The sequence below is a fragment of the Orycteropus afer genome, unplaced genomic scaffold (assembly GCF_000298275.1).
Source record: "Orycteropus afer afer isolate SDZICR_OR568_19922 unplaced genomic scaffold, OryAfe1.0 scaffold00025, whole genome shotgun sequence".
Taxonomy (NCBI): Eukaryota; Metazoa; Chordata; class Mammalia; order Tubulidentata; family Orycteropodidae; genus Orycteropus; species Orycteropus afer.
The window spans coordinates 5,581,343-5,597,773 of NW_006921612.1; the positions used below are offsets into that span (position 1 = coordinate 5,581,343).

The 16,431-nt window shown below is 46.1% G+C and overlaps 1 protein-coding gene across 1 annotated transcript; it reads right to left on the bottom strand.

Moving 5' to 3' along the window:
• Positions 1 to 4,717: 4,717 nt before the first annotated feature.
• HPCAL1 (hippocalcin like 1) lies at positions 4,718 to 15,316 on the bottom strand. Its single transcript, XM_007935098.2, has 3 exons — positions 14,939 to 15,316; positions 11,241 to 11,346; positions 4,718 to 4,815 (listed from the first exon to the last, which is right to left on the bottom strand). The coding sequence occupies exons 1-3, from the start codon at positions 15,314 to 15,316 to the stop codon at positions 4,718 to 4,720; spliced, it is 582 nt and encodes a 193-aa protein (XP_007933289.1).
• Positions 15,317 to 16,431: the final 1,115 nt, after the last annotated feature.

The window sequence follows — 16,431 nt, forward strand, 5'->3', positions numbered from 1 at the left end:
CTCTAAATCTTAATTTATCAATCTATAAAATGTGAGTAGTAATATTACATTGTAGGGTTGATGGGAGGTTTAAATTACATAATGCAGTCAAGGTGCTTAGTGGTATGTATCCTAGGATACTCTCATGAAATGGGAGCTAATGTTATGCTGGTTTAATGCTTGTTCCTGCAGGGAAGGCCAGGTTACCCACCAGAAAATGTGTTGGGGTTGAAATGATAAAGGCCCAGGGTTTGGAGTAAGGGAGGTGACTGTCCTACCCTCATGGGAGTTGATCAGTCTTGCCCAAATGAACCATCTTGGGCATAACACCCCATTCCTGCCCTCTTTCCATACCTGAGGTTTTCTTCCTTAGATTCCAAGCATCTTCCTGTTTTGGAAATTGTTTCTGTTGCCCTGTGTTTTCTCAGTGAGCACAGGGCACTTTGTGTGTGTGTGTGTGGGGGGGTGTGTGTGTGGGGGGTGTGGTCAGAACTCCTGGAAGGGTTTGTGAAGGTACCACTCCAGGGCACTGAGCTCAATCCATATGAAGGAAGAAAGGGGCTGAGCTTCTGGGATGTTCAGATCTTGTGTTTTCTGGGCAGGAGTCCTAAGGAGAGTCATAGAAGTACAGACTACATCCAGAGTCACTTTCCAGATGTTCTGTTGATCTCACACACATTTTCTATAGACACATTATCAGGGCTGCTATCTATGGCATAAAGGATATATTTGAATTCCTGAGGAACTTTAACTTGAAGTGGCCATCAGGATGGCTGGTGGTCTGGGATCTCTAGGTACAAGAAGGCAGGCAGGGCAAAGAGACCCTTGCAGGAGGATAGGGCACAAGGAAGAGGTGGCAGACCATGGGTCAATATTGCAAATTGCAGAGAGAGACAGGAGGAAGCACTTTCTAAGGACCAGCTCCGGAAGAGCCTGCTCCAAGATAGGGAAAGAGGCTGCCCAGAGGACTTTTGCTGGGGAGGCAACTTCGACAAGGCAGTTCTGGGTCTTTTCTTCCTTTGATCAACTAGGCTTCTTGGCGTCTGAGTACTACTGTCTTTGGTGGCAACATCCCCTGTCTTTCAGACAGCAGATTGACTCCTTGAGGAACCACACTGACTTCTTTGAGCTCCTGCTGGAGCTAGGTCCACTAGGACCTCCAGATTCATGTCTTCCATATTTGGGCAAAGTAGTTGCTCCTCCTCTTATATCTGTTGAGCTCTATTCTACACTCATAACCCTGCCATTCTCCTAGACAAACACCATTTATTTGATCTTTGCCATTTCCGTTCTGTTTTTGTAAAATTTAAGCACCTCACTGGAGATTCCTCCAGGCCAGGCAGAGTTGTGAAAGGCACCATCTGTCTCTTCGTACCAAGTTGAATCTCACCCCCACCAGCGCCAGACCTTACCTTTTCCATTCCACCTGCATGACACTGCTGATCAAGGTCCGATAGCTATGGGTATGTGGGGTGTGGTGTTTTACCACAAAGTAGTCTTCTGGTGGAGTTCTTGGGTAGTGCAAAGGCTTAAGTGCTTGACTACTAGCTGAAAGGTTAGCAGTTCCAGCCCACTCAGCAGCAGTTTGGAAGATAGGTCTGGTGATCTGCTTCTGAAAGCTCACAGCCTTGAAACCCTACAGAGCAGTTCCACTCTGCACACATGGGGTCACCATGAGTTGGAACTGGCAACGAATAAGTTTTCCGGAATACTCACTGGCTCAAAAGGCACCTGGGAGAGTGACTAATCATTTCTATTTAAACAAGAAGCCATAGAGTCTTAAAAGATATGAAAATGTCTAAAATCAACCAAATGGCTTCCATCACTGAAAGCCTACAATAAAGCAGGCTCTGAGCTGCATGCTCCATATGCATTATTGCTAACTATCCTACAAACTTCTTCATGCCCCTTTTGAAGGTGAAAATACTTAGGCACAGAGAGGTGCCATGGCCAGTCAGCTGGCATGACAGACATTGTTGGTATACATCCTTGTGAAGAGAACTTCAATTCTGTTCACTTTTGTGTGTGCACCTAAAACATGTGTTGGAATCCTGAATCTGTCATCTCCTTTGGTAACAGGGTTTTCTTTTTCTTTCATGTAACAAGCCCATGTCAGCATAGATGTTGTTCTAACCCTGCCCACCCTTGAAATATAAAAGGAGACTAGATACAGAAACAAGCACAGATGGGAAGCAGGGGGACAGACACCACATGAAGATTGACAAGGCACCAGGGCTACAGAAGCTGGAAGAGACAGGGATCTTTCTCCAGAGCCAAAAGAGAGAGAGCCTTCCCTTACAGATAAAACAAAAAACTCACTGCCATTGAGCTGATTCCAACTCATAGCAACCCCCATATTGTTTCCAAGGCTATAAATCTTTACAGAAGTAGATCGCCTCATCTTCTGTGGAGCAGCTGATAGGTCTGAACCACCAACCTTCTGGTCAGCAGCCAAATGCCTTACCCACTGCACCACTAGAGCTCCTTTTTCTTATAAAAAAACCCAAACTCACTGCCACTGAGTCCATTCCAACTCATCGTGACCCCCACTGGGTTTCCAAGGCAGTAAACCCTTATGGAAATAGATTGCCCAGTTTTTCTTCCATGGAGTGGCTAGTGGGTTTGAACCACCAACCTTTTGGTTAGTAGTCAAATGCTTTAGGCACTACACCACCAGAGCTCCTTATAGATAAGCCAAAAACCAAACGCATTTCTATTGAGTTGATTTTGACTCATAGTGATCCTCATGGGGTTTCTAAGGCTATAAATATTTACAGAACCAACTGCCTCATCTTTCTTCTTTGGAGTGGCTGGTGAGTTCAAACCACCAACCCTTCAATTAGCAGCCAAATACTTTAACCACTACACCAACAGAGCTCTTTTGCCTTACAGACAGTGTTCTGAATTTGGATTTAAAGCCTCCTAAAAACTGTGAGAAAATAAGTTTCTGTTCTTTAAAACTACCCATTTGTGGTATTTCTGTTATAGCAGCACTAGCAAATGAAGACACCATATCCTTTGAGGAGGAGAGGTGGGCTCCCCCTCAGCCAAGGGATTCATCACGATGGATTTAAATCAGTCATGGTGACCTCATTACCCTAGCCAAGACACTGGCCTGGTGTGGCATTGGGCAGTTTGGGCCAACAAGATGTGAGGCTGGGGGGGGGGGGGGGAGAGGATCTGGAAAAGCTTTCCTCTCTCTCAATGGAAGTCTGGGGAATATGGCTCCTTAATTTCCTGCCTGTGGATGTTCATATGTCTGCTGTATTGCTTAGAACTGTGACAGTTATGCTGGCACTCTGAGGAAACCAATTTGGGGATAAGAACAGATTTTTTGGGGCTGAGTGGTGGGGCAGTGGGGATGGTGGAAAGAACTTGGGCCCTCAATGATGCTGACATGCTGCTGATTAGCCAAGCCTAGAATGCATCACCTTTAGACTTTATGGCATGTGAGACAAACATCCCTATCATGTAAGCACTTTCAGTTGGCTGTTCTGCTATTGGGCTTTTTGCCTCTAAATGCCACAGGGAAGGCAGGATGAGAAGCCAGGCCTGTCTGACCTCCAGGCCCAGGCTGCTTCCCTCTGGTCTATGTGCTTTCCTACAATGGCAGGTAGATGACAACCTCAGAGGGGATGAGGGAGGAAGGGAGCAAGGGATGAGGGCGGCAGAAAGTGTGACAGACAAACCTACCCCAAACAGTCATCTTTTAATTTCATGAATATTTCTTGGCATGAGGCAGATATTGAAGAACAGCCTGCATGAAATTCATAGACACAGTGACAGCTAAAGGGATACAGGAGTGACTGAGTTTGCAAACAGCAGCTGCAGCCAAGTGAATCCACCTTCACTAGACGACCACAGAGTGCATGACCACCAGAATGGGGACTTTTAGAGGCAAACACACAATCCAGATAATTCCATTTATTTGATAATTTTAATACAGGAAATGCCAGACCAATCAACAAGGAGAACAGACCTTCAACATACACTTGCATTCACTACATGGACTGCAGCATCTCTGGGGCTCTGGGCACACATGCATGTCCTCCAGAAGTGGGCAGCGTGAGAGTGCATAAATACCACATGACAACCAGGCTCGGAGGAGTCACAGGCCACAAGGGAACCACGCTTGGAAGGCAGTCAGAGGCATTAAATACGGGATCAACACGGTACATTGTACTTCACCATACATATAATTTATATATGAAAGGATAGAAGACCATAGTATATATAAGTGCAAGCAATTTTGGTCAGAGAAAACAAACAAGATAGGTGGAGCCATGCTCAGGGGAAGGACTTGCTCTGTCTACTCTTGCTCAGTTTCCATCCCCATCTTTCCAGCCGAGTTACCTGGGATTACGAAATAAATTAGCTGGCCTTGGTGCTGTTTTAGGAAGTCCTACCTAGAATCTTCAGTGTTGTACGCTGGGCTCTCTGTGGGAGGGGGTTGCCCCAGGAGCCGTGAACACTTTAAACTCTCATGTGAACACACCCAGTGAGTCACCCTGAGAAGAAACAGGCCATAAGGGGGGGGGGGCAGGACGAGAGGAGTGTCAAGCTGGTCGGGTGGAGGAGGAAGGAGCAGCCAGCTGGGCCGGGCAGGCATGATGGTGTCACCTGGGCACTGGTCCCGGAAGAGCAGGAAAGACTGAGGAGGCAACCACTTTTGCAAGCAAAGCTTAGACAGCAAGACAAGTCCATGTGTTTCTCTGCGACTGTTCATATACCCATTTCCTTAGAACTGGCTTGCACTGCTGGGGTCACACTGTAACAGTCGGACGATGGAGGGGTCGCTCTTGGCACCTTTAATAAACTCTTCCAGGGACAGTTTGCCTGCAGGGACAGGGGACAGGAGAAGTCAGAATTACCCAGTGCTCACTGTTCATTATACATCCCAAGAAGGATGGGGACAACTTTCATGTTAGGGACACCCCCACCCCCTCTTTTTTTTTTTTTTTTAAAGTCCTGGAAGCTGGCCTGTGTCAGCATCTCTCTACTCACTTCATAGGCATGTCTGAAAAACATTTTTTTTTTTTTTTTTGCTTCCATGGCTCACAGCAAAGCATCAGGCATCTAAAAGGATGTACATAGTATGGTGGCATGATGTGGCTGATGAGGGTAATTTAAAGCCTTTTAAAATCACTCTAGTTCTTAGATATTAAGGAATATGTGACTTATCCACAAAAGAAAAAGATAGTCTTTGCCTCTAATTCATAAATAGTTCAGGGCTGAGAAGGCCATATTGGGTTGGGTGCCCTCAGGAAGCCCAGGGTCTGGAATCATGGCTCAGGACATGGCTTCTAGCCATGAGCAGTGCCCAACCCCTCAGTTCAGCTGCTGACTGTGCAGCCTGGGGCTGCTGCTCAAGCTCTGAGCCTTGCTTTCTGCTTCTGTAATATCTACCCTACAGGGTAGGCAGGAGGAGCTCTGGTGGCATAGTGCCTAAGGCATTTGACTGCTAACCAGAAGGCTGGCAGTTCAAATCCACAAGCTACTCCTCAGAAGGACGACTGGGCAATCTACTTCCGTAGAGATACCGCCTTGGAAACCCAAGGAGGTGTCGCTATGAGTTGGATCCGACTTGACGACAGTGAGTTTGGGTTTTTTTTAGAGTGTGGGTGGGAGGACCAGCAAAGGTGTAAGGGTCACATTAAGGGCTCAGCTGGCTTCCTCCCCTCAGAGTTGGTCCCTCCTTCACCAGTGACCTGTTACTTCTGGAATCAGGTATTAGCAAAGTGGGTTTAAAGGCTAAAGTGCTATAGAAACGTGGGAACCATAGTGGGGAGAACGGTGTCCCTGTCCTAGAACACAGACATGAGTGACTCCATGCCAGGCTGGGTGGCCCAGGGTAAGGCCCCCATCTGTCTGGATGGGAATTCAGAGGACACCTGTCACCAAGGCTCTGGAGAACGTTGAACTGTGGGAGGGACTGGGTTTGCTGATCACCATGATCTTCTCTCATACAATTATTTCTTCAGTGAGCCAAACTGTGGTCACTACAGCATTTGTTTGCTACTCCCTAAGCCAAGACAACGAGCTCCAGTGGCATAGTGGGTAAGATATTTGGCTGCTAACCACAAGGTTGGTGGTTTGATCCCACAGCTGTTCTGTGGAAGAAAGATGAGGCAGTCTGCTTCCGTGAAGATTTACAGCCTTGGAAACCCAATGGTGGTTGCTATGAATTGGGATCAACTTGATAGCAGTGAGTTTGAATGAGAAGCCAAGGAACACTTTTGTAATTCTGCATATTAAAACATTCTGACCAACTCAGGGAAGATAAGGGGACATCTTAGGGTCATCATTCTAGTCTGCTAGTCTATCTGGTTTGTGGGGAAAGCCTGGACACAGGAGACTTGGTTTGAAGTAGACTCTGAATTCTGGCTGCCTGTGCTGTGGGGAGTCTGCTTAAGGTCTCCGAGTCTGAGGCCCTTCAGCTGTAAGATGGAATAGTGACACATGCTTCACAGGATTGTTGTAAAGACAATCTAAGAGCATGCAGCTGGCACCCAGCACATAGACACAATACAGGGTGTGAGGGGCATCAAGTCAGTACCCTGGGCTCACAGCTCAGCTGTGGCAGGCAAGCTACTAAGCTTTCTGTGTCTCAGTGTCTTTGTCTATAAAATGGGATGATGGTTGCTAGGGAAGATGCACATGAGGGGTTCATCTCAGTGCCTGGCATGGAGGACACACTCAAAATAAACTGCTACTATAAAGCTCATTAAGGAGCTCTGGTGGCACAGTGCCTAAGGCATTTGACAGCTAACTAGAAGGTTGGTGGTTCTAACCTACCAGCCACTTCATGGAAAGAAGACTGGGCAATCTACTTCTGTAAAGATTTACCACCTTGGAAACCCAATGGGGGTCGCTATAGGTCAGAATGGACTCAATGGCAGTGGGTTTGATTTGGTTTTGGATAAAGCTCATTGCAGAGAAACAACTGGGAAAATGGACTGCCACATGTGGCCCAGCTTCCTGGGCACTCTCAGGCCCTCCTGGAAAAGGACACCTCCTCCCTTTGGGACCCCAGGAAGGGAGGTAGGCAGGCTGGCTTCCCTGCTTCATGTGCTCTGTATACAATTCCAAGGCCTGGGCAGCCCCGCTGGCCCCCAGGAGACTAACCAATGCCCAGGCTAAGGAGTAGATTGGGAATGGGAGGGCATGTGGGAGGGGACAGCCACTCCCTCAGCAGGGAAGGAGGTGCCTGGGGCTGTGCCAAAGCAAATAGGGGACTACCAGATCTTGTTACTCTCCTCACAAGGCTGGTGGTGGCTTTTACCAGCCACTCCCCCCGCACCTCCAGCCTCTGGCCACTCGAGGTAGCAGGATGGAGGTGGGGGTTTCCTTGTTTGCATGTCTGGGGCCTTGGGGTCTCAAGGTCCCAAAAGCCACAGGGAGTAAGGCTGCCAGGAAGGCCCAGCTGTCCCTTCTACCCTCTTCACTCCCTGTACCTTAAAGTTCTTCTGGTCTGAGGGTGCAGAGTGGGCCCAGGTCAGCAGCCATAGAAGAAGCCCCAAGCTGACCCAGGGAAAGCCACTGAGGACTTGTTGAGATTATGGTCCCATGAAAGCACCACCTCTCCTCCACTGCCTCACAGAGCACAGGACAGACAAGGGGCTCTGGGGGTGGGGGTGGGGGTGGGGCGCCCTACTCTGTGCCGTAGTGGCCAGTGTGTTCCTGGCACTTGACTGGGTTCAATTGATATTAACTACTTGAAAATTAAATAGGAGAGAGTGACCTTAACAAATGACACCTATGCCATGAAGAGATTAGGGTAGAGCCATGTGCTCTTCTGGAGTGGCCAAGGACTCTGGGACAAAGTGTGGGTCATCACCTGTTTCTGAAGTGTCCTCTGAGAAGACTCAAGGATCACCCTCCCCCTTCATCTTAACCTGGACCCCAGATCACAGCCCCAGCTTCTCCTGTACTACTTCTCCTTCTCCTACCTGGAGCCCCAGGGGCAGATGGTACCTCTGGGCTCACAGCAGGAAGTGCTTTGTCCCAGTGGACACATTAGCAAGTGGAACACACTATCCAAGCTCACAAACAACCTAGGAAGGCAATGGGCGTGTGGCCCAGCTGGCTCTCTGAAGTTGTGGGGCTGGGGGTAAGCCAGGGAAGTAGGTCAAGAGGCCTCGTCGTGGTCATGGGACACTGTGAGACCTTGGGATACTGTGAGGTTAGAAATAACAGCTGCTATTTGTTGAGTCCAGCCACTCCTCGGAAGGAAGTTTGGGCAATCTACTTCCGTAGTGATACTGCCTTGAAAATCCAAGGAGGGGTCGCTATGAGTCTGATATGACTCTATGGCAATGAGTTAAGTTTATTTGTTGAGTGCCAAGTACTGTGTTCAGTTTTTCTCATTGAATCTTCACATCCACATGAGATTAGATTTATTATCCTCATTTCATAGAGGAGTAAAACGAGGCTTGGGAGAGCCGAGAGTCAAGTGCAGGTCTGTCATAATCCGAAGTCTGTGCCTTGCTACACTAGAGGTTGGGAAACATGTTTTGAGTCAGCCCAAAGGCAATGATGTTAGGCATGAGGCTGCCTTGTCTTATGTGTGAATGTGTTTTGAAAACTGTTAACTTGCTGCCTGCTATGTTTATTCTGTCTACAGTTATATTAAAAACCTGGTCTCCCTATTGGCCTTGTCCTTTAATTCACCCTTGTAGGGTGCTTTTGAGTTTATGAAGCACTTTTTGGTTGTGGTGTTGTTAGGTGCCATTCAGTCAGCTCCAACTCATAGCGACCCCATGCACAATAGAACGGAACACTGCCTGATCGGTCCTGTGCAAGCCTCATGGTACTTGCTGTATCTGAGCCCCTCATTGCAGCCACTGTGTCAACTCATCTCATTGAAGGCCTTCCCCTTTTTTCATTGACCCTCCACTTTACCAAGCATGATATCCTTCTATAGGGAATAGTCCTTTCTGATAACATGAACAAATTAGGTGAGACAAAGTCTGGCCATTCTCGCTTCTAAGGAGCATTCTGGCTGCACTTCCTCCAGGACAGATCTGTTAATTCTTCTGGAAGTCCACAGTACTTTCAGCATTCTTCACTAACACCACAACTCAAAAGCATCAATTCTTCTTCAGTCTTCCTTATTCATTGTTCAGCTCTCACATGCATATAAGGTGATTGAAAATACCATGGCTTGGGTTAGGTGCACCTTAGTCTTCAAAGAGACATCTTCACTCTTCTGCATTTAAAGAGGTTTTTCTCAGCAGATTTACCCACTGAAACATGCAGTCTGATGTACTGACTGCTGTTTCCATTGGTGTTGATTGTGGAAACAAGTAATATAAAGTCTTTGACAACTTCAATCTTTTCTCCATTTATCATGATATTGCTTATTGGTCCAGTTGTGAGGATTTTCATTTTATGTTGAGATGTAATCCACTGCAGACTGCATCAGTAAGTGCTTCAAGTCATCCTTACTTTCAGCAAGCAAAGTTGCACCATCTGCATATCGCAGGTTGTTAATGAGTCTTCCTCCAGTCCTGATGCCATGCTTTTCTTCATATGGTCCAGCTTCTCAGATTATTTGCTCAGCATACAAGTTGAATAAGGATGGTGAAAGAATACAACCATGACGTACTCCCTTCCTGATTTTAAACCAAGCAGTATCCCTTTGTTCCGTTTGAATGACAACCTCCTGGTCTGTGTACAGGTTCCTCATGAGCACAATTAAGTGTTCTGGAATTCCCATTCTTCTCAATGTTATCCATAATTTGTTATGAGCCACACAATGGAATGCTTTTGCATAGTCAATAAAACACAAGTAAACATCTTTTTGGTATTCTTTGCTTTGAGCCAAGATCCATCTGACATCAGCCACGATAGGCTTTGTTCCACGTCCTCTTCTGAATCCACCTTGCATTTGTGGAAGCTCTCTGTCAATATACTGCTGCAACCGTTTTTGAATTATCTTCAGTAAGATTTTAATTGCATGTGATATTAATGATATTGTTCTATAATTTCCATATTCTGTGGGATCACCTTTCTTTGGAATGGGTACAAATATGGAGTTCTTCCAGTCAGGTGGCCAGGTAGCTGTCTTCCAAATTTCTTGGCATAGGCAAGTGAGTATATCCAGTGTTAAAACATCTCAATAGGTATTCTGTCAATTCCTGGAGCCTTGTTCTTTGCCAATTCCTTCAGTGCAGCTTGGACTTCTTCCTTCAATACCACTTGTTCTTGATCATATGCCACCTCCTGAAATGGATGAACAAACTAATTCTTTTTAGTACAGTGACTCTGTGTATTCCTTCCAACTTCTTTTGATGTTACCTGCATCATTCATTATTTTTCCCACAGAATCTTTCAATATTGCAACTTGAGGTTTGAATTTTTTCCTCTGTTCTTTCAGCTTGAGAAATGCTGAGTGTGTTCTTTCCTTTTGGTTTTCTAACTCCAGGTCTTTGCACATTTCATTATAGTAATTGGTTTTATCTTCTCGAGCTACTCTTACTTCTGTTCAGCTCTTTTAACTTTTGGTACATAGCTTATTTTTAATCTTCATTATAACCTGGGGTTTATTTTCTGTTCTTTTTTAAATGTTATATGTCTTTATTGCTCAAAAGTAAATTGCATCTTGCTTTGTGACTCCACTTGACCAAGTCAGCAAGAAGTATCGAATCCTCAGTTTCACAGCATCCTACCAGAACCTCACAGCCTCTGCAGAGTGGAAAATTGGGCCATGGTATCCATTGTTACTGGTGCCACTGCTGCCTGGGGCCCAGCGTTTCTGCTGCTGTGTGGCCTGAGGGTCTTTGGGTACAGCTGCTGCAGCAGATGCAGAAATGAACATCCTAACAGTGCTTGCCTTGACTGCTAGCGTCACCAGGGGGCCTTCCATTTCAGATGATGGCAAGGAAGCTATGGCCAGCTTCCCAGGATCTCAGTGCCTGGACCCTTTGATTCTAACCCTTACAGGGCCCTGGGTAAGGTCAGCATACCTACCTCCCACCCTTACTCCCAAACACATTATCCCCATTTTGCAAGGGGGAGATTGAGGCTCAGGGGCTAGTAACATGCTCAGGGCCATAGAGCCATGAGGAAGGAACCAGGACTCAGACCAAATGTGTCCTGATTTCAAATCCGGGTCTCCCCTCAGGAAAGCTAAGTCAGGGGAGGGGTGGGGCAGGCTAGGGGACACATGAGACACTGCAGAGGGGGGAGAAATGTCCTAAACACATCTTGGCTCCCCACAGTGCTGCACACACACACACAGGTCACCCCTTGCCCCCTACCATCATTGTTTGTATCCATCTGTCGGAAGATCTTGTCTGTCCGTTTCTCCGGAGTGGATTCATCCTCAGGCATTTTCATCACCGAGGACACCATTTTATATATTGCCTACAAGAGAGATACAGAATTGACATGGTGAATCAGACACGGTGAATAGTGGGATCAGACTCCAGGATGTATCTGGGGTGGATGGGGCGAGGGTGTGAGCCTCTGTCCAGCCTGCAATGAGAAATGTAGTAGTCAAGGTGCTCACTGGTTGTAGGAACTCCTCTACAATTATAAAAATGGTTCTCCACTGTCTGTACCAACGTGGATGAAGCTTACACATGTAATGGTAAGTGAAAGGTGCCAGCATGTTTATGTGTTCAAGTCCAAGAACAGGAAAAACTAATCTATGACTATGGCAGTAAGAAAGGGAGTTGTCTCTGGGGGTGGGATTGACTGGGAAGCAGCTTGAGGGAAACTTCTGGGGACCTGGGAATATGGCTCAGTGAGGGTGGTGGTTAAAATGCACCCATCATGCTACTCCTCTTAGCCATATGCACTTTAAACTATAAAAAGCCCCAAACTCACTACCATCGAGTTGACTCTGACTCATAGTGACCCTCATTGAGTTTCCAAAGCTATAAATGTTTATAGAAGTGGATTTGCCCATCTTTCTCCTGCAGAGTGGCTAGTGGGTTTGAAGCACTGACCTTCTTTCTGGTTAGCAGCCAAATGCTTTAACCACTGCACCACAAGAGCTCCTTATATGCACTTTACTATATGATTATCATACTTCAGTGAAGAAAAAAAAATGTAGCCCCTAAAACTCAAAGGGAGAACCACATAACCAACCCCAGAAAGGACAAGAACCAGGGTGGGCCTGCATCTCCACAGTAGGATGGAGAGAGCCATCTCTTTAGGGCACTGCCCTTAGAGGACCCAGCATCTTGTGAGTCTCCGTCCAAGATCCACAGCCCCTGTAGGAAGCCTGAGTGGCCCAGCTCGGGGCAGGTGCCCACCATATGCTGGTGAGCAGGTGCTTTGTGTGTGTGTGTGTGGGGACATGAGGTCATCATAAGTAACATGTAACAGGGAGAGGGCAATGTCATCGTGCAGATTTGCTGAGAACTCTATGTAGAAGTGGTGTGGCCTGTATTTTCATTCCTAAAACAACAGATCAAGAACAAGAGAAGTCTAAGAGCCATATTTTAAAAGCAGGACCAAAAAAAAAGAGAGAAGAAAAAATGCATCCAAGATTTCTGGCGTGTGTTATATTCAGCCCCTCCTCTCCTACCTCCAGGCCTTCTCTCTTCTCCCATCAGCCTCATACCACTGGTGATAAGTATTTTGGGGCCTTTCTACACACCCTCTGTGCATAAAAGACATGCTACTTGAGACAGGGCCAAGGAGCTTCCCCAAGTACATGCCAAATGCAAAGCTGATATCCTCTAAAGTCTCCTGGTAGGTTCTAAAATACTGAAAACACCAATCCTTTTGAGAAATACATAGCAACCAGGTGTCCCATGGAAACATCACTCAACAAGCCAGATATATAAGGAAAGGTGCTTGAGATTTTCAGGGTTTGGGAATTTGGTTTGGACAGAATTCCATTTAGACAGGAATGGCTTTTCTGCACTGCTCTAAGCAATACCACCTGTGTCTCTCATTTTGGCCAAAACAATCTCCTCAGTCAATAACTGACATGCTCATTTGCAAATGGGTAAGGGTTTATTTACATGGAGTCCTTGGGTGGTACAAATGGTTGATGCACTCAGCTACTAAGCTAAAGGTTGGAGGTTCAAGTCCAACCAGAGGTGCTTGAGAAGAAAGGACTGGTGATCTACTTCCATGAAAAATTAGCCATTGAAACCCTGTGGAACACAGTCCTCCTCTGAGAGACAAAGGGTCACCAAGAGCCAGAGCGGACTTGATAGCAGTTGAATTTTAAGGTCTTATCATACGTGGGCTAGGGTAAGTGATTCTTGGGAAAAAGAATTCTTATTTGCACCACTGCTTATAGCTAAAAGCCAGGCAGGGGAAATGGACCCACAGAGATCCACAAACTTGTGTTAATTTATTCTCATTGTGTAAAATCCCATCTATTTGGGAAATGTGTTGACTGCTCCTCAGTGTAGTTGCTGTCCTATAGTTCATGGATTTGATACCCATTGCTTGAAGTTGAACCTGAAGCTCCTTATTGATAGGGCCTACCTCTTCCAAAGAGTTCCAGATTGAACCCCCTAGGCTCTAGGAGAAGGGGTACAGGGGGTGATATCAAGGAGAGACAGCTTCCAGCCCACTGACAGGCTCTGTGGTTCTCTGCTCTCCACCACACATCTTACAGCCTGGTGAAATGAACAAAACTTGGTTTCTTTCTGGAAAACAGTGTGATCTGCAGTTCAAACTCATCTGCAAGAGCTGTTGACAGAAGTGAGGTCAAAGAGAAGAGATCTTATAAAGTGGTGCTATTTTTGTGGCAGAATTTATTTTAATGATCACTTAATATTTCAGGTCTACTTTACAATTAGTTTCCTCTGGTGGCATAGTGACTAAGGCATTTGACTACTAATCAGAAGGCTGGCGGTTCAAACCCACCAGCCACTCCTCAGAAGGAAGGTTGGGCAATCTACTTCTGTAGTAATACTGCCTCAGAAACCCAAGGAGGGGTCACTATGAGTCAGATCTGACCTGATGGGAGTGAGTTTGGTTTTTGGTTAGTGCAGTGGTTCATGCATTCAACTGGAAACCAAAAGGTTGGGGGTTTGAACCCACCACCCACTCTGTGGGAGAAAGATGGGGCGGTCTGCTTTTGTAAAGATTTACACCCTTGGAAACCCTATGGAGCAGTTCTACTCTGTTCTATAGGGTTGCTATGGGTTGGAATAAACTCAATGGTAGTAATTTTTGTTTGTTTATTTGTTTGTTTGTTTTGTTTTAAGCAACAGCTAAGCAATCAGCTACTAACCAAAAGGTTGGCGGTTCAAAGCGAACAGCCACTCCATGGGTGAAAGATCTGGTAATCTGCTTCCGTGAAGATTATTGTCAAGAAAACCTTATGAGGCAGTTCTATTCTGTCACATGGGGTTGCTATGAGACAGAAATGGACTTGCTAGCACCTAACAACAACAAGGACATTAAAAGCTATTTACTGCCTTCTCAAATATGGGGATTTACAAAGGTCTTACCAGGCACCTCTTGCAAACATCAAGGTCCTTAATTATTAGAATTCTTGGCTCTGTAACCTTGTGGAATCACCCCTCTGAGCATTGTTTTGTGAGATACAATTGTGAACATGAAACTTGATAAATATGGTTAGATCAAGCCAGAAATATAGTAGTTGATAGTAACTATACATGTGTAACTGTTACTATATATATAGTTCCTATATATATAACTGATATATAGTAACAATTTATCAACAATAAAATGGCTTTTAAAAAAATCATGTTATCATTGCTTTCTGAAAGAACCAAACTAGTCATGTGATAATTGCTTACTTTAAAAATCACTCCAGAGAAGAGTGATAATTGCTTACTTTAAAAATCACTCCAGTTAGCAACCTGCCCCAAAATGACTGGTTATTGTGTTGGATATAGAAGGCACTGGGCTGGGACTCGGGAACCCTTGGCAGTGGCCCTGTCTGCAGGGTGACCCTGGGTAGGTCACTTGCCATCTCTGCCCCAGTCAGCCCCTCTTGTTGACCAATTCGTGGTACCTGAACAATCTCGAGCATCTCACTGCGGCTGATGTAGCCGTTGCCGTCCAGGTCATACATGCTGAAGGCCCACTTGAGCTTCTGCTCCAGCTTGCCCCGAGAGGTCACACTCAGCGCGATAATGAACTCCCGGAAGTCAATGGTGCCATCGCCGTTGGTGTCGAAGGTGCGGAAGACATGCTCTGCAAACTTGGAGGCATCGCCATAAGGGAAGAAGTTGGCGTAGATCTTCTTGAACTCATCCACGGTCAGGTGGCCGGTGGGGCAATCCTTGAGGAAGCCCTTGTACCATTCCTGCAGCTCGTGGTCAGTGAACTCTGTGTTCTCCCGCAGGTCCTGCAGCACCTCGGGGCGCAGCTTGCTGTTCTGCTTGCCCATGGTGGCTGGGGGCAGCGACCACACCTACAAGACAAGTGGTGTCAGCTGGGGACATACATGGGGGCATCCAGCATCCTGCTCTTCACCACCTCCAGACACCAAGCCGGGCTAAGAAAACCCCATTGCCTATCCTGTACCAAGGACTGGAAAGAGGCAAATAAAACCATCATTTCTACAATGGTGCCTAAGGCATTTGACTGCTAACCAGAAGGCTGGTGGTTCAAACCTACCAGCCACTCCTCGGAAGGAAGGTTGGGCAATCTACTTCCATAGTGATACCACCTCAGAAACCCAAGGAGGAGTTGCTATGAGTCGGATCTGACTCTATGGCAGTGAGTTTGGTTTTGTTGGTAAGATCCTACTGATGGTCAGATACATCATTAGTTTATATACTACTAAGGAAGCCAAAACACTGCCAGTTAAATTATGACAGGCCACCCACAGGTTACAAAACATATTCTGAATGTTGAAATGTGAAAGAAATAAACTAAACTCAAAATCAATGGAATGAGCTACTTATCATGCCCAATGGGGCATTCTATGAAATGCAGAGAATTAAAATAAACCCTCATACAAATCACCCTCATCAGCTCAAGCCAGAGTTGTTGGGGTGATGACACACCCACACCCTTTGTGCTGAGCTGTTCTTTCCTCTTCTAGGTACTGTGCCTTGTATATACTCTCAGGTGTCCAGAAACTTTTGGGGAGTCCTCCCTTTATTTTGCCTTTGATTAAAAAAAAAAAAAAGGAAAGAAAAAACTCTCAGGGAAGAATTTAGAATTAGCATGGAATAGCAAAGAAAGTCTATAATATGTAATTGTTGGTGTGTGGTCCCTCTTAAGTGGCCAAACACATTATAAGCAGAAGGGGCGCTAATGTTAAACATAAAACATGTAAATATATAAAATTTCAACCACTTGTGGGGATGTAGAAACATGCCCCTTTGAAAACCACAGCCCAAGGTCAGCTCCCCCAAGGCCTGAATTGAACACTGGTCCTGGTGTGATGTTACCCCTAGACATCAGGATAGCTTTCACCTCACCCCCTGTGGTAGTTAAGGTTATATGTCAACTTGGCTGGGCCTGGTTTTGAGTGGCTGGGCAGCTGGTGGTAGC

Coding starts and splice junctions, on each gene's coding strand:
- HPCAL1 (XM_007935098.2), bottom strand. CDS start 15,316: ATGGGCAAGCAGAACAGCAAGCTGCGCCCCGAGGTGCTGCAGGACCTG. Junction 11,347..14,938: donor AGATGCTCGAGATTGTTCAG/GTACCACGAATT, acceptor TCTCTCTTGTAG/GCAATATATAAAATGGTGTC. Junction 4,816..11,240: donor GATGGATACAAACAATGATG/GTAGGGGGCAAG, acceptor CTGTCCCTGCAG/GCAAACTGTCCCTGGAAGAG.